We start from the raw sequence: 23984 nt of genomic DNA, 5'->3' as shown, positions 1-23984 counted from the left end.
AAATGTGTACATTTAACATTTGGAAAATTTCTTTTCACTTCTTTCTTCTTCAGAATAATCCCTAAAGATATAGCATCAAGATTACCTACTCTGTTGTTAAGGAGAAATACTCATTTAAAAAGTTTGTTTCTCATTAAACCCAAGAAATCAACTAGAAGTGACCCTGAAGCAACATTTCAAGACAGACAAAAATCCTTCACAACACAGCTGCTAAGAGACGGAATTACATCAAACTAAATATCCAGCTAAGACAAAGGGAACACAACAATTACACCACTGCTGCTACTTGTACCAGCCATTGATACATCCAAGTTATTGTAGTGTGAGGGTTTTAAGAACTCAGGCTGCATTAATGTAACCTACCATTGATGCTGTTATAACCTGCTGAGTAAGCCACATTAGCCTTCTAATGTACTTCCAAAAAAGCATTTTTCTTTTAAAAAATAACAGGCTAGTAAAAACATGACAAGACTGGCATTGTGAAAAGCACATCACTGAAAAAAGCTTACCCTTGACAGTGCTGGCTTCCTTATTAAGATTTCAACAGGACTGATTTCCAAAAGCATTACAGAATTATGAGCTGCAATTTCCTTGAGAGTTTGGACCTCTCAGGTCAATATTTTATAGAGTTTACTCTCACATGCTTTAAGAGCCATCAATAGTGTTACTGAAGAACAGTAGCTCAGCTCCATATATTGTGCTGTGACAGAGGATATAGATCATGTACAGGACAAAGATAGAGACAAAACTCAATTCAGATAATGCTGAAGCACTACAGCTGCAGAACTATTTAAAGTTTTGAAGTACTACAGTTTTGTTTTATAAAGATAGTCTTTGAAGCCTGCTTAGACCTTAAACTTCTTCAACACAGAAAACACATCCCACATGAAGAGTAATTCTTCCTGTCTTGTTCTCCTCCCACGAACACACACAGCCCCTGTCCCTAAATGCTGGCTCTCATTTTTGCTTTGGTTGTTTATAGCAACGTGGCTGCTTAGCATAATATTCACAGTATATTGACTTCCATGTGTTAGTCTCCATCTATGAAATTCTCAATTTAAGAACCAAAGCCCTCTAAAACTCAAAGTTACAGTTATTCATCATAATTTTTTAAAGTTGTCTGAGCTACCTGAAAGAAGACACCAAACTCCCACATAATCACATTACTGCAGCAGATGTCAGTGGAAGGAGACAATTTTGTTAGACCTCCCTCCCTTTGAACAAAAGAAGGAAAGGAACACTGCTCTGGAAGGATCCTCAGCTCTAACATTTACATCATCCTAGGCAAATCAAAAAATATTGATTTCTTAATTTTTATCTACAGGTTAAAGTTCTCCATCACCATCACTGACTTGTATCACACATGGACAGGACTTAACTGACATTTAATGGAGTATAAACCAGTATTTCATTTAGTCCAAGTATTTTATAGTTTGTGTATGTGTGTGAGACACAGGAAGCCTTTCTGGATCACCATTTTTGATATTAATTATTCCTTAGAAAGTGAGCAACATGCTCAATTTTGTGCCAAACATCACACAGAAACTCCACTAACCCTGGACAAATAGAAACAACCGTACTGTGTGTTGATTATCTAACTGAACTAAGATGAAATAAGGTTGTAGTAGTTAAGAAGAATTTTTACTTGCAATTTTATTTGAAATGTTGAAATATTGAATTATAGAAGTGAAGCAACAGGGAACAAGGTTATAAATCCTTTTACTGACCTATCCAAGACGATCATTCATTTTGTTGAGTTATAGACATATTTGTAATACAACAAGATGAGAGAGGTTCTTACACTGACATACACCTACAAAAATGTATTTTGCAAAGCAATAAGGAATTTTTAATTTAGCAAATTAAAGTAATTTGCATTCAGTGTTAAGGACACATCATTTTAGCGTTAGCCTTTCCTTTAGTCTTCTTACACTGATTTTCATAACGGTAAACTTACAGTAAAAATAGGGAATGAACTATTAGAGAGCGATCTAAATATAAAACACCTCATACTCTGCTACAGTACTCTAAGGATTAAATGTGACTCAGAAAGCCTTTACAAACAGTGTATCTTGAATTGTTAAAGCCAATGCATCTGTAAGAATCCCTCAGTTCTTCAATTTGTCAGATAGAGGATGGCTTTTTATTGATTCATTTCTAGGTCACTAAACTTTTGTGGTATTCAAAAGATCTAAAGTGCACCCATATGGGGCTTTTCTGATAGCATCCATTGTACCCTGGCTTCAATAGTTACGTTACTATTCAAAACCATAGGAGTACAGCTTTCTTCTTGTAAATAAACAAACAAACCATTTAGCACAGGTACTTCAGTAGCTCACTGATTACATTCATAGAAAAAATGAATGAAATACTTCGAAGTATATTTGTTTTCTGATAATGTTTGGGCTTACTATTTTGATGGCTAGGATAAATTCACAACTGTTATCTTCTATTTCCAAAACATGTTCAGATCCAAAAGAACTACCTCTGTTATGTATGTGTAGGAAGCAACACTTAAGTGCATTTTAGCCAGCCAAATACTTAAGACAAGCCTGGCCAAAATCTTTCTTCTTAGCCTCCATACTGAAGAGCTGTCCCGTCAGCAGCCTTCATTGTGAACTTCTTGCTAATAAGGCACATAAACAAATAAGACTCTTGCAGCTGCAGACTCTTTTCTGGGTCCAGTCACCACAAGTCACACAACAGTCCACAGCTTTCACTGATTCTTTCTGAACAAAGAGTGTTCTACAGCTAAGTAGCAGGTGAGTAACTAGCGAGGCGTAAAACTATACAAGGAAAAGAGATTATTTACCTAGAAGTTATGCATATTGTCTCCAGGACAAAACCTCTTCTGATCCTACAGATAATGATGCAAATAAAATTGTTTATTGTGATCATTAGCCATTGGTCTCCTTCCACAGCAGCATGCTTTCATGGCTAAAATAGTCACGAAGAAAAAACCCTGGTATTGTCAGTAACAGTGCAATGAATTCCAACATACAACCACGTTGAAAATTAAGGATAAAAGACCGATTCCTATTTATGGTTCTTTTCAGCCCTACACTGTAGAGGCTACTGAACACGTAAGAGACATTCCCAACACCTCTGTGTCTGCAGCTTCTATTCGGTGGGTCATAGAATTAGATACAAAATTTTAAGGCACGAGTTTAGCTAGGGCATAGAAAACAAAGAGTGCAGATACGAGTGATGCACTGTCAATATATAATTGATATAAAAATTAAGGAAAAAAAAATCAAACTATAGAAATTGATATGCAAACATGTGGCCTTAAGAAAAAAATAATCTCTAGCACTCCTCCCTCTTCACATAACTATTCATGTTCCAAGAGAGGGATGGAGAAGAAGCACTACCACTTGAAGAAGAAAAGTCAGCAACAAAATCCATATCAAGGTAACAAATATATAAAGATCATATTGATAACAGCTGACTTTTAAACATCAGTACATTAAATGCCATAAAGGTCTTTGAAAAATTACAGAGATAATTTATAGTGCAATTGCTTAAAATTATGACAACAGTAAGAGATTAAAAATAAGACTGCAACAACATAAGGTACAGAGAGCTTTTTCCCCCCCCCCCATACAAAGTCTAGACAGGTTGCCCTAAAGCTGCCAAAAGCCTGTCACAGCCTATCAGTATTGATCATTTTTTTTCACCAGGTAGCCCTACAGTATGGTACTGTGACCTAAGGTGTTTCTTTCTGTAGCTATGAAACATCTCTTTGACTTGCCGCAGGTTATAAGGTAGGATTATTTTAATAATCTAAAATTCCATTTAAAAGATACTTTACTAATGTCCACATTTACTAAGCTTGAGGGTGTATACTTTGTGTCACTTGCATTTAATTAGCACATGCCAAAATGGAGTTGTCAAACACATGAGTTACAATACCTGGCATTTGGCCACACTTCAGGAAGGTAAATTCTGGTAACTTGTATTTTGTAAAATTGTATTTAGCAAATCACTGTTTTGTACCTCTCAGAAGATTATCTTTTTCAGCTTTAAAGAGATGATAAATTCAATTATATTGACAAGTGAAGAGAGCACTTACCAGTCAGGTTAACTTGCATGTCTGGCAAAAATAATAGTAGCTAATTAAAGTAGCTGAAACAGCTTCAAGGCTTAGAATGCACAAGTATAGACCTGCTTTTAACCAGACAACTTTAACTTTTAATAATTGACCTCGGCTACCAAGAAAAACCCTCCTACTGATAAACTTTAAAACATATAGGCATCAATGACCTTGTCAAAACTAGAGCATCTTAAAGGTATGCATGAAAAGGTTCTTACAGGGTACCCAGAACAGATCTATCTGAGCATGCTGCAACTCACTATACAGAATGTGCCATATAAAAGCTCATATTTAAAAAAAACCAAAATAACATCCTCCTGAAAATTTTCCTGAGGCTGGCAAAACAGACATACACCAGATTGAAGTACTTTGTAAGGGGAAGGGGGAAAGGAGTCTGCTTAATCAACAGTTACACTATTGTTTGTTTTGAAAGGGAGATTCTTCTAGAAAATAATGTTCTAGAAAAGGTTCTTCTGGAACAGTTTAAGATGGATCAGCACACAAGTGGTCTCACATTCTTATTAAACACACTGTTTCGATTTTGTCCAAATTTCCTTTCATGCAGAGTGAGAATGCTTGTCTTGGCACTTCTTAAACCCAGTACAGCAAGATCTTCTGAAATTGAATTACTAGTTTCGGTCCAAGACATTCTTGCTATATGGACAAACTCCAGAAGTTTCAAGCTCCTCTAGTAGCTAGGATCCTGCATGAGATTACCAGAGAGACTACTCTCTAATTCTCTTATAAATAAAACAGTGTCAAAAGAATATATTATAGAATTAAGTTCAACTGAAAATCACGACACTCTGTATTATGAATTGGGCTTAAAAATATTGTGCACTTATATTTCAAACAATATTTTACAGTCTTATCAAGTAACCTATGCCATTACCATATCTTCAGAAGACAAGAGTTAAAATAAATATTTTAACACCCTGAATATACTATTATTTGGTTAAATTAACCAAGATGATGTGTCAAATAATGAAGATGAGCATTTAATTTGCAAAGAGAACTAAGCTACAAGTAACGCAATTTATTCTTGCCTTAGAGAATGTTGAAGGAAGGGGGAAGAATTTCACCTTTTTGTAACACTTGGAGTACAATGCAGAAAGATCTTCCTAGGAGGTTTATCACTGACAGCTTGTATAATATTAAGCTTGCCTAGACTAATCTCATGACAGAATTTTTTTCTCTATACTGATAGGATATTCTAACAATGCAGATACAATTCTACCTGCATCAACTTTAAAAAAATAGTCTAAAAACTTTTAGACTAATGAGTCATGAATAAATATAGTTCTTACTTCAATACGTTTTGTATATAATTATATGTTTCAAAGTAATACATGATAAGTCTTATTTGGGAAAAAAAGTATCTTTCAAATCTAATCCAGAAATTCTCTTTCATGTTTCTTGAGAAGCCAAGTTTAATATCAGATCAGAAATAAACCACCAACACAGGGGATAAGTAAATTAAAATCCATCACTGAGTGTTGCCAGCTATGTACTCAAAGAAGGAGAAAAATTTTTCAGGTAAAAATCCTGTAATTTTCATTTTCACTGAGTCTTGTCATCTCTTTCATTAGAATACAATGCTCAATGCATTTGTACTCACTTCTTCTGGTGCCATTAAGGTCAGTTCAAAGGGAGAACTAACCCTGTGCTCAACAGCAGCCTAAAGCAGGAAGAGGTAGTAAGAACTGAACAAGTAAATGTGATGCTTCACCCAAGCACTGGCTCAGCCTCCCACCATTTGTAGTTCAAGGACTTCCTTAGCGGGACTTAGTACTCACTAACCTAGCAATGCAAATGGCTTTCTCTTCCATTGAGCTGACCAGTTTCCCACTGAGATCATGGGTTTTTTAATACTGACAACACTTTACAGTGAAGTATTCCACCACTTAATTGCATACCATCTGAGGAACAACTTTCTTTGATGACAGTTTTCAGGTTAGCAGGCTCATTTGATCATCCAGTTCATCTACTGGAAGGGGTAGTGAATATTGTAGTGGGAAGACAAAACTCACCCAATTTCATAATCTCTGATCTGTGTAAACTATGATAGGTTCTAACAGTTTTTTCCTTCTTCCTTTGTCCATAGCAAGATTGCAGCTCTACTCAAACTGAGTGAGAAAATTAAGATCTTCATTGAAAGCAGTTAGAGAAAACTTCCATAATTTTTGCTGATTTCACAGAAATTTGGGTGAATTTTCATGAGAAAATTGAGTTTAACTGGTAGTTACTGCCTTGAAGAAAGCCACCTACTTTCTCTCATAGTCCTCACTGTGCAGTCCTTTCTCTTGTGCTGGATCTGGTACTCGTCTTGCACGTTAGTGAGCTGATTCAGGTCACTAAACAGGAAGAAAAGCCTACACTCCTTAACTGGGTGAGTTTTCTGTCAAGTTGGGAGAGCTGAGAGTTGAAAAGCACTATTTCCAGCTCAAGAACAATATGATTGCATAGCCAACAATGGGCAGAAGGATTCAGACATCTGTTTTCAGTGACAGTGAACTGCTGCACCAACTGTTCTCAAATAATCTGGGTACAAACTAGAACACAGGAGGTTTCACCTGAACTTAAGGACAAATTTCTTTACCTTGAGGGTGACAGAGCACTGGAACAGATTGCCCAGAGGGTCATCTTCTCTGGAGACTTTCAAAACCCACCTGGACCTGTTCCTGTGCAACCTGATTTAGGCCCACCTGCATTAGCAGGGGGGTTGGACTAGATGATCTCCAGAGGTCACTTACAACTCTTACCATTCTATGAAACTATGATTCAATGAACTGAAATGGTAGCCATTACACAAGAGGTGGTGTCATGGGTTGAGTTGAATCTGCTGATGATACTTCATACCATGCTGCTGTCATGCCAGCTTCAAAATGAAAGTTGATAGAATCAACTCCTTATCTCAACCCGGGGAGGGGGGGTTGTGTTACTTTCCCTTCCATCTGTGTGTGGGGAGAGGGACTCATGAGAGCAGGCTGTGTTAAGCCAGGAGCGGTGGCCTATGTGAAATTAGGTAATATCAGCTGCTTTTGTGGCACACAACTAAATTACTTAGTATGCAAAACATACACTAATGTATATATTGTGTATAAAAATTAAGGTTTTCGAAGGTTCAGTGACACAGCAACATCTGTCTCTAATAATGGTTAAAATGTGGAAATAAAAATTAGCCTTATGTAACTGCAAGCCATAGTAAGAGCAATTACTTTGCTCAGTGACAAACAGAAAATGCTGTTCAGCCTCTAGTGCAGGTTCACATGAGCTGTATACAAAAGAAAGATAACATGATGGAATCACATTAGTGGCTGAAACAGCTTTTAAATAAATTCTCCCCAAATCTCAATGTTAGGTTCTTCAGTGTTAAAATTAATTCAAAATATTACAACCATTTGAAATATTTAAGCACAATTCTAGATACAAATGCAGTTTCCCAAGTGATGGCTGTCATTCCGCTGTGAAAGTAAACATAAATAAAATGTTGGGACACCATTTTCATCCTTTTCAGAAAATGACTGATTAAAACTTTCTTAAGACTGAAAAGCCACACTGAACAGCTGCTAGCCTACTGGTGCCTATCACTAGAGACATGATGTTTTTGTCTTTGCATGATCTTCATGACAATGAATTTTAAACATTACTGAAAATACTTTCAAGTAATCAGAAAACTAAAGTTCTTGGAATTAAAAAGCCTACTTCAGAACATCAAGAAGGATATAATGGGAAGGATGCAACAGCAATCTTTTAAGTTGTGAATCTAGTTTGCATTATAACCACCAAGAATGTATATCAGAAGTCAACTTAAGAGTATGGTTATGGTTATGAGAATGCCATTTGAAATAGCACCAGAAGCATTACTAAAGCAAAGATAAATGGCATGTCTTGGTTTCCTCTATCCACAAGTTCATTATTTCATACAGAAAGATTATTCAACACACAGGCTGCTACTTATATTCTTGTGTTGGATTTGATGGCAAGGTTCTGGTAGCAGGGGGTACAGGTGTGGCTTCTGTGAGAAGCTGCTAGAAGCTCTCCCCATGTCCAATGAAGACAATGCCAACCAGGTCCAAGACAGACCTGCCATTGGCCAAGGCCGAGCCCACCAGTGACAGTGGTAGTGCTTCTGTGGTAACATTTAACAAGGGGAAAAAGTTACTGCACAACAGCAATTGCAGCTGGAGAGAGGACTGAGAATATGTGAGACAAACAGCCCTGCAGGCACCAAGGTCAATGAAGAAGGAAGGGGAGGAGGTTCTCCAGGTGCTGGAGCAGACTCCCTTGCAGCCCATGGTGAAGACCATGACCACGCAGGTTGTCGCTCTCCAGCCCACAGCAGTTAATGGTGGAGCAGAACTCCACCTGCAGCGCAGTGTGTTTCCTGTGGATATGAAGATAATATGCATGTGTACAATAATTTTCTTCCCCTTTGCTACACTTTAAATAGAATGGAAAGCAGGACAGACGTCTCAGCTGCAATGGAGACATGGTACCAGACTGTTTCAACACAGCCTGCAGAGGGAATTCTCTTATAACCTATTTAATCATCCCAGTGTGCTAAGGCCACATTTGGACAGAAAGCAGGCTTCCATCAGCTTCCAAAGCTTCATCAGCTTTCTCTTAGTTGATTCTGACAATCAAAAGATTGAGAGAGCCTGCATTTCACATCTTCCACAAAAAGCCAAATTTAACAAAAAACTTTGTGATGATGAACCATCTGAATCTTACAGGAAATCAAGTTGATTAGATTATCTCAAATAATTTGAAAATTTCTCTTAAACGTCCTGAGATTTGCTAAACACCCTACTTTCAAACAGAATTTCACAGTACTCTTCCTGGAGTAAAGGTAAGTTTTTGATCCAACTCCAGTGACACATGAAAAAGACAACAGTCCACTATAAAGGCTAGCCAAAGTGAAGGGGTCTGAGAGTTATATTCTCCTAAGGTTGAGTTTAAAAAAAAATGAAAAGACAAGGTGTCTTTGATTTATAGAATAAAACAAGTAAAATACATCAGAATATGGCTTTAAGTATCTATATATTCTATACTAACCAATAAGAAGAAGGGTTCCAACAGCTACTCCTCCACCTGGAAACAAAGCAAAATGAAGAATAAAGTAAGACTACATTTTAATACTACATTAGAGAACAATTAAGTTTTCTTAGTTTATAAGTCAAAGAAAGGTGATAACGGGGAATTAAAAAATACAAAAGTGAACAACATTTTAATTACCTTTGCAATAGTTCCTGCAATTCTCTATTATGAAATAATTATACATTACTTGTAATTATATATTACACATTACAATTACTTTCACAATATACTGTACTATCATCATTGTGGTAAAAAGATCCTGCAGAGCTCTATGCAACTAGGCTTGAGTACTACAATAATGATGTACAGTCTGAGCCAGCGAATTTTTACTTGGGTGACTCAAGTGAGTAAACACTCTCCAAATTGAAGCTGTATTAATCATTATCAAGTGGTATTCCTTTTTTCAAGAACCATGCATGTAAAGTGACCTACTAAGGGGGTAGTGAACTTGCACCCAAGTCAGTGAGGCAAAATCTTGGCTCCAGCTTTTTAATCTTATTACTGAAAACAGATGAGGCAGTAACATGGGAAAGATTTCACCCAATAAAACCTAGACTGACAGATCATAAACATCATAAGTCATATCTGAAAAAAAAATTCTACTATTGAAGTATTTTATAGTAAGTCTTGGGCATAAAAACAACTCTATGAATGCAGTTGATTGAAATATCAGTTCAAAAATAAAAATAAATTTTGACAAGATTTATACATGGCTGCTGTATTTTTTCTTTTTGCTTAAACAAGCAATGCTTATGTTCCAATCACAGAATACTAAATCACAGACAGAAGAAAATACTCTCAATATGTTTTGATACATAGATTTTTATCCTATTGATTTCAACAGTGTATAGGACCAGAAAACAAGTAAATATCTAACTCACATCTTCACTGCTTTATTTCCTCTTTGAAGAGACAGCAACTAGAATTGTGTAACAGTGCTTGTTAAATGGCTGTCCCAAGAATGAATTTTTCATGAAAACGGTGAAAGAATTCGTGTTTTATTTTAGCTGCTCTGATGAGAACTCACTGGGCTACTGTCTCCAGCAACTGGAACACCTCTCCTAAGAGGAAAGGCTGAGACATTTGGGGCTGTTCATCCTGAAGAGAAGGCCTTGTAGCAACCTTCCAGTACCTCAAAAGGGCCTTAAAAAAAAGCTGTGGAGGGACTGTTTACAAAAGTCTGCAGCAATAGGACAATGGACAATGGTTTTAAACTAGATAAGGGCAGATTTAGATTGGACATTAGGACAAGTTCTTTACTAGAAGAGTGGTGGAATACTGGAACAGGTTGGCCAGGGAGGCAAACCTAAAAGATGTACTATGGGGGAAACGAGAAAAAAGGACCAAGATCAGAAATCACACAGGTGGTCGATATCCAGTGTGCTTCCAATGTTCACTGCATTCCCTTGTTCAGGGAGACAGAACACACAGGTTACTAACAGCAGTTATTTAAAGCTTGCACATGTTCTATACAGCACATAATAAAAAAAGCTCAAAATTACAAGATTCTACCAAATCTTAGCTTGACATAGAAGAGATGATCAAATCAGCCACAAGTAATGTATTATTCAATGATTTAAAATCTTGGTTACAAAAAGCTCACTTGTAGCCACCACAAAAGTAGTGTCTCTTCTGCTTTAAATTGCTTGCACAAGAGAGACTTTGTCACATAGTACGTCAGCATAATCAAAATTCTCACAAGCTGTATTTTCAGATCATCAATTGCACTGTCTCCTTCTACAGGTCAGAGTTGTAACATATGCGCACATGCCCTGGTTGCTAAAGGCAAACTCAGCTCAAAGGATTTGCTTTGCATTATCAGATGTACTGAACAAGTGTACTCTGTTAGATGAAATGTAAAACTATTGCAGTTACCATGGTTACATATTCATATTACAATGAGCAACAATAATAGTAAATTAAGCAAAAACAGATAACAGGAAAAAGCAGGAATGCTGACAGAATCAAAAGGAAGAGCTAAAACTGTCATTTCCTAAAAAATATGCTGTGAACTTCTAATTCTTTCTCATTTTGCTACTTTTTTTCCTGTCTGTATCTAAGGCAGTAGTACAGATAACCAACTAGGCAAGATTTGCAACTTTCCACGTTGCTATTTATAGCAATGAGATTTAAGATCTTATGGACAGAAACACAACAAACTTTAGAAGTTGAGAAGCGTCCCCATTATTTTCAAAGTGTATCTGTGACCTTTTTTTCAAGCAGCTTGAAACAAAACATTGAATACCACGCACATGATGGTTATATGACACAATAATAACGGCTCATTACAGAGAACTGCTTTGGCACATATGGTCTACAAACAGCAAAAGTAAGCTTGAATATAAAGCCTGGAGATGTAAAGAGTTCCTTAATAGTAACATGGCATTAGGAACCCAGCACTTATCTTCTTTTTGAAAGGAAAGCTAGTAAGGCCTAACTATCAACAATAATGTTACAAATCAGCGAGTAGCTATAGGGGAAAAGATACTCCTCCAGAATAGGATTCTTATTCCAGAAGTGTGATTCTCCTTAAGACATTCAGGCTGCAAAAACTTCTCTGTGAAACACATACAACTTTCATATTTATCATTATTTATATCGAATACTCTTAGAAAGAAAAGTGGTCGATTCCTATACTCCACATGCTCCTCAAAGGATGAATGAACAAAGCTGAAGTCAAGCCTTCACCTAGAAGTAGTCTCATCTAAGTACACTGAAGCAACTGTATCAGTAGTTAATAAAAGGATCATGCAGCCCTAGTGTACAGGTAAAACATGCTGCTTATGCCAGTGAAATGAATCAGTTCCCATTCCAAGTAAATAGTGCTAGTTCATGCCACAGATTACAACAAAGCAATGGTCACAAGAGATCCATCCAGGAAACTGTCTAGCATCTTGGCACTGACAGTAGGCAAAAGAAAATTCACAGACAGTAAGAAGTGTCATCTAAACGGGGCATTTATAATGATGTAGGAGTGCTGAGCAAGAAAGAAAACACACACTGAGAATCCAGTCTTTGGCCAAACACATCCTTAAAAATTGCCATCCTGACAAACCAGAACTATGCCACACTCAACCATGAGTTAATTCAGCAAACATGCTTTTCAAATCCAAAAACTTCACATCTCTTACTGTGATAATGTGAAAAATGACAGAAACGTGTTGCTGAGTATATTTTCAGAGTAGCTTTCCACTCTAGGAAGGTTGCTTAACCCGAATTAAATGCACAGTAAATGGCAACCTTCTCCTCAAGCAGGCCACGAACGCAGTGCACCTGCCTCTACTGCCTCCCTCCTCCTTACACGGGGGCGGGGGAATCAAGTGGGAAACAGGTTCTGCTTTTCCCCTTTCTCTTCCCTCTCCCATCCTCCCTCCAAACCCCAGGAACTGTGGAGAGAAGGAAAAGCCTGCGGAATTATCTGCGGGGTCATGGAAAGTAAATGACAAGCACGGCCTGGCGAAGGAGAGGGGGTGGGGGTGCAGTAGCCAGTTCCCAGGTCCCGCTTCCCACCAACCTAGCACACAGTCCAGGGAGGGGAGCCCGCTTGACAGCAGCAGCTGCCCGTGACGAACGGAAGGCCGAGTGCCCGGCACAGGGGCCAGGCGGCTGCCGGCAGCAGCCTTCCTCTGGAAGCTAGTGGCCCCGCGGCTCCACACCGCACCGCCGGCCGCCGGAGCTGCCGCCATCTCTGCTGCTTTCAGTTGACAGGTGCGAGGGGACGCCGGGAAGATTCAAGACCTCTCCTTTCCACCAATGGGAGAGCGGCTTGGGAAACCCACTATCCAACTGGAGACCGCGTTGTTTACACGTCCCGGGCTAAAGAGGCGGGGGAAGGGCTGAGGCGCCTGGTAGCGAGCAGACGGGTGAGTGCGGCGAGGCTGGAGGGTGCTGCATGCCGCTGCGGCGGGGCCCCCGATGCTCTGCCCGGGGCTGAAGGGGGCCCTTAGCGGGAGGTGGCGGCCGCGTCTCATCTCGTCCCGCCCCGGCGCGGGGCCGGCTTGAGGGGGCGGAGGGTAGTGCGGTGCCTGTGACTCGGCCTCGCTGGCCGGGCTTTGAAGGAGAAACCCTGCTGTCGTCTTTCGGGGGTTTGGGATGCCCGAGGTATCAGTAAGGCTTGTAGTTTAGCTAGTTGTGAAAGGCGGCTGGCCTATACACACTTGACTTTGGTCTTAGTGCCCCACTGTCGGCATCACTCCCTTCAAAAAAAGCTCGTGTGCAAGCCTGGACGTGAATAGGAAGGGAAAAAGTATTTGCAAAACGTTTTATTCCCCCCCCCCCCCCCCATGGTATTTAAATAACTGTGTAGCACGGTATGTAGGTATGCTTAAATTCTATCTCTTGTTTGTTAATTTAAGACCTCCTGACCTCCTGCTTGGAAGCAAGGTCTTGCTGTCAGTATGGTGGCTCTGGACCGTGCCATAAGCCAGGAGTTCTAGCTGATAAAGTTGTTTCACGTGGGAAATGTGATTTCTGTGCTTCACTAGCATTTATCGTTAACCATAGAAAGTTATTTTCTGTATTTTGGAAGATTAGCATGTCCTTTATTGGCAGCTTATAGATAGTAGCCTGTGGCCTTGTACATAGTAGCAAACAACTGCCTTAAACTGAGGCAGTTAACTTAAAATTTATCAGCAAGGTAGCAGAACTTGAGATTTCCTGTTCTGTTCTTGTTACAGGCAAAGATTTTAAAATGTTTCTTTTATATTAATGAAAAAAATTACTATGTTTGCTTTGTAAATGAACATTTTAGGTAATGGTACGCTGAATGTAAGAGCAATTACTGTAGAGAATAGCCACTATCACATGAATTTGTTTTTACTCTATTGGTGTTTCAGATGTGTCTCAGGCTATGTGAAGACATTTGCACGTAGCAGGATGTACTAATAAGACTCCAATGTTACAATTCTTCACTCTCAATCTTTAATTTCTTGGATGTTTTTTGTTGTTGCTATAAGCTGTGGGTTTTAAACACTCAGGGTTGTTGAGCCTGGGGAGGGGGAAATCCTTGTATGAAATATAAACAACAAGAAAGAGCAGCAATATGCTAGCTTGAAAGTTTTTCCTTCCATATCAAATTCAAACTCAGCAGCATGAAATTTCAGTATTATATCTTCCTAGCTGGTGAAACTACATTCATTTTGCTGCTGGCCAAGGTTCTTTGGGTGTTAAGCAGTGGACAATTTAAGATCTTTGTCATGAGTCCCAAGAAGGTGTCTTAATGTTTAGTATTTGCTGCTGTACTGTGAAATTTCAAATATAGTTTATTGTTCAATGGAAGTTGGAAGTATTTTTTTTGGGGGGACAAAATGAAGGGACACATTTGAAAACATGGCAAGAAATAATGTCACTTGTGTAGGATCTGACTAATGAGTTGTGAATATCTGGGACTAGGAAAGACTTCCACAAAATACTTGTGCAGTGGTCCTACTATTTTTAGTGTTTCTTACATAGAGTTTACTGGAAATCTCAGCATCTCCTGAGCTGATACAATAGGTCACCATTGCTGATAACAGATGAAGCCTATGAATCCTGCTCTAGGGATGGAATTGAAATTCAGAGAAATTGAAGAACACAGAGACAATTGCAAGTGATCAGGAAGTGTCTTAGCAAGTTATTTGTCAACTGAGCTATGACAGTTGACTATGGTCATAGCTTGCTGTGAAATGGAGAAGCTTATCTAGATCAGGATGTCTTAAACTGTAGAACAATCAACTTTGTCACAGCTCACATGTAAATATGATCAAATGTTTATGTTAGTTTTACTACCTGCAAATCCTAACTCTAGTGTGAAGAAATCAAGCTCTCTATTTTCCGTTTCTTGTCAACTTGCCGATCCAATTCAACTGCTTTCCTATGCCAAATGCAGATTCTAAGATGGATTGAGAGGATTTGGGATGAGATTTCCCTAAGGAAAAGATGGAGAGAATACAAGAGGCAAGCGAGAGCAATCAACACATTTGGGGAAAAGTTTTGTCTTGGAATTTGATCTGCAAGTATGTTTGAGTAGTGTTTCTCAACAAGATGATGGTATTGATGTACGTATTTTTTTTTATTTCAAATTGATTTTTTTTGCACATTCTAATTGTGTCTTATAAGATTCAGAGTGTATGCTCTTGTCCGTTTTTGGCAATGAGCAACACGGTATCCATTTTGGAATAAAACATCTGTGCACTGTGTTTTGAAACCCTCTGTTTGCCTGATCAGTAATACTGTTTCATTGAGCTTACACATGGGAAAGAGAACTAGGGAGCTGCATCCTAGTGGCAGTTCTCATTCGTAATCTTCTTAGCCTTTGCAGTTAGATTGCCAAGCTGCTTCCCTCATCAGTTCTGGAATGTGATGGTATTAGACTGTACTGATTAAAGTTTTATAGTCACCAAATAAGATTAGCTATTGAGTCACCTGACTAGGTAGGGCTTGCAGTCATGTGATCCAGTGCCCTGCTGAGCTCCTGCTGGGAGCTGAAACAAGGTAGTTTGCTTTTGAGATGTTCTTAAGTATCTAACAGCATGGGTCGTGGATTATGGCTGCAAAGAAGATGGCTTCATTTTCCTGATCTTTGAACTAGCTAGAATGGGATAAGTTTGAAAGTGCAGGATCTTCAGGCCGTGAGCCAACAACTGGAAAGAATGTTTAATCCTGGAAATTCTGACACCAAAAGGCCTGGTGGTTTTTTTTTTCAGTACGAAGAAGCTTAAAAACTACTTACCCGATCGGTGGGAGAGTTTAAGACATAGCAGTTACATGACATATAAAACATGAGAAAACATGATTTTTGTATGAAAGCCTCTGGATGTTATCTGACTGCATCCCTGTGGGTATACTGAACAACAGTGGAAAAAAATTGAAACCTGTATCAAATTGAAACAGCTCTTTTAAAATAGAAGTGAGTAAATTAGGAAACATGACCTAGTGATGTGTGCTGCAGGCAATAATAAATCATAAAAAAGTTATTTCATGTTTCTGTAACTTCAGGTTATAAAAATATACTATGTAGTATTACTGAAACTTTCAGAACAGTAATAGTGAAACTGAGTTGTAAATTGATAGTATTGTCTTAATAAGCAGAACAGTAATAGTGAAACTGAGTTGTAAATTGATAGTATTGTCTTAATAAGCATTAGAGATTAGTGGTATATTTCACAGAAATTATTTTCCTTCTCTTTATCATGGAAAGAGATTTTTTTTTTTTTTTAAGGGGGATATTAATGCAAAAAAAAAAAAAACCCAGGAGTCGAGCATTGCAACAGGGGACTCGTTCTGGAGGAAGTAATTTATCTGAATTTTTAGTTGTTAGACTTGAGTGCACTGGATTCTAATAGCTCTTTGGTTTCCATATTTTCATTATTTCTGTGAATTAGAACTGACTCTGTGTCCCTGACGAAGGAAGAAGGGTACCTGAACATCTTTTAAACACATGGTTACGTTTCTGAGAAAACAGTGGCACTCTCTTGGAGCTGCATATTTCCACCATTTGTCTTTATCAACTGTGCTTCCATTGGTCCAAGAAGTGTGAAGCAGTGTTTGATCTTGATGTTCCCATGCTATTTCCAAGCTGCAGTGCTCTTTTTTTCAATAGAATTTTTAATAAAAATTCACAAACATTAAATTGTTGGAAGATCATCTATCTTCTCAGCAATTACATGATAATTGTGAAAGGAGCTACATGACCAGTCATTGTTTTGTCTTCTAAAAAGACTATTATGAAAGAAAGGGCAAGCCAAATTGTGTGCTTTTGGAACAAGGCAAGTTAGTAAACTTAGGTGAAATAAAATCTGATCATTTATTAAGAGACTTTGCAGTTTTTAAGAAGGCAATTCAGTCAAGGACGCTGTTAGTTATACAATGATTGACTTCTGTACTATTTTTTTGTTTTACAAGTACTTTTGTATTTATTTGAGTTCAGGGTGGCTGTCTGTGATAAAATAAGCCATATAGGCCCTTTTTGGTAATCTGGTGATAATGCAGTTTGTGATGGAGTGTGCTCAGCATCTTGGAGGTCCTCTGCACCTCAGCATGTTATCATTTGCTAAATTTGAGAAAGGCACATGTACTTAATTCACTAAATAGTTAGGTTTTCTCACTTACTGTGTCAGATGTATCTGTTACTTTTAAGCCATCAAATTAAATAATAGCTTATACTGGCTTTTTATTTTAGTTCATGCATTTAAAACTTGGAACTCAGATAAAAAGATAGTTTCAGAATAAATTCAGTATATTATTTATGAGTGGTGCAACACATTAGCATCGAGTTCACAATAGATCATATCGCTTTTATTCCATCTTACAAGCTTAGCAGCACAAACAGAATAATCAACATATTATTTGGCTGTCATCTGCTGAACAGAAACCAGAGATCACAAGGAGGTTTTCCCTAGCTGCAGTGATGGCCTTTTTGTTCCAAGCCCCCATCTGGGAGGGCCATGGTGTGTTATCATATGGAACGCGGGGTTTTCTGTAATCTGCTTAGCTGCACTGCAGTTTGAATCTTTATTCCATGTTTGTGTAATTTATAATTTTAATGAGACCACAGCTCTTGTGGGCTTTGAAATATATTAAAAGCTCTTTTGTGCATATGCTTTTGTTCTTGCTTAATAGGCTCAGTGTATTTAAAACTGATGAATTTTTATTCATGGATTTGGATGTCTGGGGATTAACTTAGACTGAATATCATTGCACTCATCTATTGATGTTTGGAACTTTTTTTAATACTTGTATCTGTAAGTGAGGAAGAACTTACAGAACTTGTGTTTTATACATGAACCAGCTCAGAAATAACCAATAACATTTTACTGACCAATGAGAAAATGTACTGATTACAGTTTATTTTTGCTGCAGAAATTCACAAATTGTGTAGTTGAATCCGTGTACATGTGTGTATTTAGAACTTTGTAACTAAGAAACAAATTGGAAAAGCCATCAAAATGTTTGTAGAATAATAGCAGTGACAAGCACTTGATTTGCATTTTTCTTCCATGCAGGCAACTTGAAAATGTAAATACTGAGTTTGCTTTTGTTTGTGTTTCCTGTCTCTTTTTTATTAACACGTTTTTTGAATTCTGAATATGCATAAGGTATTTCATTAGAAGGTGATGCTTATAACTGGGAGGTAGTGATGAACATACAGAAAGATTGATACTGTTATTTTTTTTTGACAGTGTTAGAACTGGTCTTTTTTGGTTTTGTATTTTTTCAAATGTTTAGGAAGAGGTTTGATTTACTGTTTGTGTCAAGATCTCATGCTGTGTGATCTCTGTGTTCATAAACCACTATGGAGTACTCATCAATGATGACACACTAATCTGAGACTAACACTGGGGGTAAGATCAAGACACTTGTGTTCCTTTCTAAACAATCTTGCTGATGGTGTACATAAAATAGGTTGCTTTGTTTGATGTGGAAAGTTTTTGGGGTTTTGTGGTATTTTTGTTTTGGTTTTTATACCAGCAAAGATCCCTCTTTGTAATGACAAATATTTAAAAACTATTCACTCATCAGTGCATGGGGAAATTATTTGCCCGTCTTCTTTTCACTGCTTGGAGTAGTATTTCCAAAAACACCTGTGTATTTCTAGAAGGTGCTTCAGCGCCTGGGAGTGCAGGGAACATGTGAGCCATGGCCAACTTTAGTTTCAGTAGGGTCTTAACTTTGAGAGTAGTGTGAAAATTAGACTTGTAATTCTTTGTTATGTAAATATTTCAAACTCATTTTAATTCTGTCCCAAAAAAGTGTGGGGTTTGGTTTTGGTTTTTTTTTTAAAAAAAAACCTTACATTTAAGATGAGTGCATATAGCTTCAATGTAGTTACTTGACCCTTGTGACAGACACAGTGTATATTTCTCAGTCACCAGGAGAATAACTGTGCTGTCTGTCAGACCTTTGGCGTCTGTCCTAACTTTGACATTGTTACAGGAAACTCTTAACTGAATATTTCAACATCCCTCAGAGGCTCACACTTGCCACCTATGACCACGCCTTTGCTCAGCATTTGGATTTCACTGTTCAGCAAAGATGACTGCATAGAGCTGCAGAGGAAGATAGAAGCCCTGGAATGCATCTGACCATAAATACGTTTTATACGGGGTGGTGGGATTGTTAGGAGTTGCCTCCCAAAGGTAAATAGAACCAGTGAAAGCTACTTAATGTGTTTTGAAAAATTGTTCATGCTTCTGTAGGTAGTCTCTAGTTGTTTAACACCAGAGGATTGCATTATGTGAATTTGTTTACAGGATTGAGCTCCTTGTCAGCTTTAGAACACTAGATGAAGGAGCACTTGTTGGAGACAAGCTGTCAGTGCCTAGTAGAGTTAATGTGGAAAAAACATCATCTTCCAGAATATCACCAAACATTTTCAGATTTGCTAGGCAGAATCCAATGTTTCTTTTAGAGAAAACCAACAGCTAGAAATACAAATCATGTTCTGCCTGACCCCTTGTATAGAAAGACCTTTTGAAAATTTTTCCTTGTGTTGATTTTGATATTTTGGGATCCTCGTATTGTAATTAAGACTATTTAAACATCTAATATTTATGAGATTGTGGATCTGATATGGAAAGAATCTTTCACAATAAATATAATATATACCCTTCATTCTTCTAGCACATATGACATTAATTTCATTTAGACATTTTGAAAGAATATAGGTAACAACTCAAATATAAATATTTAAACAGCCTAGTCAGTGGTTTGGTTGAGTTTTTTTCCTTTTTTAAGGTGTAGTAATCTCAGTAAGTTTTTGGGAAAGTTACGGCGTTACCTTATGTGAAGAAAGCTATCTGGTTAAAACTGGAAAATGCTATGGAAGGAGTTTGTTAGCTATGGAAAAACTGAAAAACTATCACTAGATCTAATCAGTGAAAATTCAGAATTAAACATATAAAACAAATGTAACTGGATTTTTTTTTTTATTATAGTGAAGAATCTGTTTAATACCAAGTCAAATAATTTGTTCAGCCACGCTTTCATTGGCTATGATTTTGATTTTCATGTATTTAAAATTTTGGCACCATATGTTAAACAGTCTTACACAATGCCATTGGTTATCTGGAAATAAATCTGCTCACTGATTTCGTAATTTTATTATGTACACAGTGTAATCCAAGATTACAGCAAACAAGATACTAATTTCTAGGCAACCTATGTACATTTCCCTCAGAGTGTGATTGTTACAGAAGCAAAGAATACAAAGAGAATACCATTTGTGCTATCCTCACAGGAGCTGTCAATAAAAGATGTAATAGGGGATTTAAGAATCTGGAAATGGCCAACTAATTTATGTGAATCTATTTTATTTCAGCTAGAAAGACCAAGCTCTGTTTCGCCTGCACTGCATATTGCAGAGCACAGGCTGTCTATAGAAAGCCAGGCGGCTGCATATGGATAGTCCCTTGATATCATTCACTTGCTGTGTAATCTTATTATGCAAAGTTCTAATCTTCACCTAGAATGAATGCCTCTGGGTCAGAATATAGTCATATCAGGGTTTTTGAGGTCATGTTTTGTGATCCTTAGCTTATTCTTCTAAGTGGGGCTGGGATTTAAAGAGTATTCCCCAGACACTAGCAGAGATAGACGGCAAAACCTGCTGCCTTTTTGGAAGACAAGACCAACATGAGGTCCCTGGTAGGATTAAACTTGATTTGTAGCTGTAGGATTTTTTAACAGATGTATTATTGGACAGGGAATAGGGGGCCACCAGCACAGCGAAATTGGATCACGATTGGCATTCTCAGGGAGTCTGCTGGCTGCTAAAACAGCAGCTGCATGTGGATTTGACTTCTTTCAGGTGAAGCGACTTCCAGTCATTTGGAAAGGATGGGATGAAAAGGAACCTTGGTGATAATTTTGATGTCTGCAAGATTTAGTACCAATGTAATGGGATTATCGGTAACACCTTCGCTGCAGAAAAAGCCACCTGGCGCTATAACTGGCAGCAACTGAGAACTAATCCTTTCCCATCTCTTGGATGTCATTCATGAGGCTCAAAGTGATTTCCACCCTGCTAGCTGTGATTAATTTTATAAACAAACAAACAAAAAAAATCAACTTATAAAGGCATAGACTAGGTAAGGAAAAGGGAATAGAAGATAATAATAATTACATTTTAAATTTTATCTGCTGCAGGGGAGAAACTCTATAGTTCTTGTGAAAGAAGCAAATTGTATTCTACATGATAAATAGGGATATGTAACCTTTGTCTAATTAATCTGTCTGGTATTAGACCAATATCTGTTTAAGTATAAAACTTTCAGCTACCTACTATATGATAGTAGGTAGTACCTGGAAGTAATTACAACAGGTTTTATGCCATTAGTTCTGCAATAAGGATGCTTATACAACATCCGTTAATTTTCAAGGGAGCTGTGACTTCATTTGTTTTATTTGGCTTAGTGGTCTTATGCTGTATCTGGTAGAGTTGCCTGCTGGCAGTACTTGTGTTAAAATTGTGTGATGTGAGGAAAAAAAAATGTAGCTGTTACCTTGTGATCAACAATAGGGCAATGTTTTTAACATGCACTGATAAATAGTTCTGAGGAAACAATTACGTTTTACTGATGCTTAAGGTAGAGCAATTGTAAGATAAATAATCTGTAGACTTTTTAAAATAAACTAGAGGGGGGGGGGGGTTGTTTGTTTGTTTGGACTGGGTTTACTCTTGCTTCAGCTATACAATTCTATTTAATAAGTTACTGCCCAAAACTACATGGAAGCTTTCAGGATTGTAGTATCTAAAAATGGACCTTAATGTTAAAAACAAACCTCCCAATCCTCTTAAGTTCAACCTGTATATAATCTAGGTATATACTTATATGCCTTAATTTGAAATTAACTTTCTTGAGTAGTAATAAAAAGCCATATGTAAGAGCTAAGACTTTTTTTATTATTATTATTATGAATATCTGATAAGTCTGTGCATTAAAAAAAAAAATCCATGTGCCACATTTATAAACTAGGACTAGTGAAATCCATGTCTCAGGGGTTAAGAGTTTTAAGACAACTGGGAACAGAATGTGAGACTTCTTTACTCATGTTCTATCATTGCAGTTAGTTTTATACTAAAAGAGCTCTAGTTGTAGGTAAAGTGCACTCTGAACCTTGTGTTGCCTTGAATAACCTACAAATGTATCCCTCCTAATTCTGAATTACTGCTCAAGAAACATAATGGATGAATGCTTAGCATTACTATGAAGAAGTATATGTCATTCAGCCAAACTGGAAATTGGTTGCAATGAGTTTCAGACTCATTTTCAGAAACATGCTGCAGTTGCTGTAATACAAAAATGAAAACATTTCCTCATAACAGTTGGGATGAGAGGTCTGCACTTTCTCTTAGTGAGTCTTTTGTTACGATTCCATTTGGCACAGTTGACAACAGCTGCGTACTCTGGACAGTGTAACAGTGTTTATGCAGTTCCTTTTCACCTGTAATGCCTGAATTCTGTACTGTCAGTATCTAAAGCATGGATATGAAATACAGGATGGTTATGGAGTGTTTTTGTCTGTCTCATCTGAGACAGGTGCTTTTAGAAGTCCACCATCAATACTTCTCTTGAAAGATATTTCATGCTAGCTGTGCAACTCCAACTGAGCTGTCACTCCACCTTCGTTTTATCACCTGTAACAGATTTCGGGGTCTTGGTGTCCTGGGTTAGCGCAGCCTGCTCTCACAAGCTCCCCTCTTTCACCACGCAGATGGGAGGGAAAGCAACAAAAAACACTGGGTTGTGATAAAAGAGTTTTACAGGAAATGATACAGTGCACAATTACCTCAGCCTCTGTGCAAAAAAAGTGCAGCACAACGCAGAAGCAGCAGCAGAATCCAGCAACACAACAGGTCCCCCAACCCAAGCATGCAGAAGCATGTCCATTGGAAAAGCGCATCACCAACTGGAACAGCCTCTCACAATCTGAACTTCAAGCCCCATAATACTTTGCTTCAGCTAGCACTTTCATTTTGAAGCTGGCATGATGACAACATGGATTGAACAACAGCAGATTCAACTCAACCTCTGACACCCTGAGAGCAAGGAGTAGGTCCATGCTTTTCATAGCATAGTGGGCTGAGAAGAGCAAACTACTTCCCTGGCTCACCAGAATAAAAGTGCTTACAGTGAAGCTGTTCCAGCTTCTGTAGGGTATCTGTTGCAGGAATTGCATCTAATCATAAATTTGACTTAACTATATGGGGGAAGGAGTCTGCCTGAGAACAGAACTGTCTAATACCTTACTCCAATCTGCAGGTGTTTTGGCAATGGCAGTCCAGTGAAAGGAAAGCTCTGCAAAACCTCCAGAATTCCCATCAACAATCTGTTCTTTTTCTGGTATAGCCCTACATAAGCAGGCCATTCATGACTCTTATCCTTAATTTCATCTAGTTTTCAAGCTTTTTATCATCTGATTACTGATCAGGTCACTTTAAAGTTTTGGTGAAGTTTCTGTGAAAGTAATTTCAGATTACTTCAGATGGTTTGTTGCTTCTGTCCTGCTCTTGAGTGTTCAGTTTTAAATACTAGTTAGTGCTTAAAGAAAACCACAGTGATTTAAGTTGCACTGTCTTTATGTTATTAAAACATCTCTATCAACTGTTAGTTAATAAATAACTTTATCTCACTTAAAATATGTGGTCCACTCAGGAAGTCAAAACCAGCACTTAAAGCTATGATGATAGCCTTCCAGAATGTCTTCAGCTAAAACTAGTTGAGGGGAGCATGTCCTTGTGACAATTGCAGATATTTAGACATGTGGCAGGAAAGCCTGTCTGCTGTCTTGAGTAAAAGAAGCCCAGCTGAGT

At 37.8% G+C, this 23984-nt stretch overlaps 1 protein-coding gene across 1 annotated transcript in view; it reads right to left on the bottom strand.

Moving 5' to 3' along the window:
• ELP4 (elongator acetyltransferase complex subunit 4) overlaps nt 1-12879 on the bottom strand; it is a 120722-nt gene extending 107843 nt beyond the window's left edge. Inside the window, exons 1-2 of the mRNA XM_054390574.1 lie at nt 12708-12879; nt 9152-9187 (exon numbers count right to left, since the gene is read on the bottom strand). Of these exons, the coding sequence (XP_054246549.1) occupies nt 9152-9187; nt 12708-12879 (208 nt within the window). The remainder of the gene's footprint in view (nt 1-9151; nt 9188-12707) is intronic.
• Between the last annotated feature and the right edge of the window lie 11105 nt (nt 12880-23984).

The sequence above is a fragment of the Indicator indicator genome, chromosome 21 (assembly GCF_027791375.1).
Source record: "Indicator indicator isolate 239-I01 chromosome 21, UM_Iind_1.1, whole genome shotgun sequence".
In the NCBI taxonomy this organism is placed as follows: Eukaryota; Metazoa; Chordata; class Aves; order Piciformes; family Indicatoridae; genus Indicator; species Indicator indicator.
Note: the sequence above shows the minus strand (reverse complement) of the source record. Positions and strands in the feature narration are given on the sequence as shown.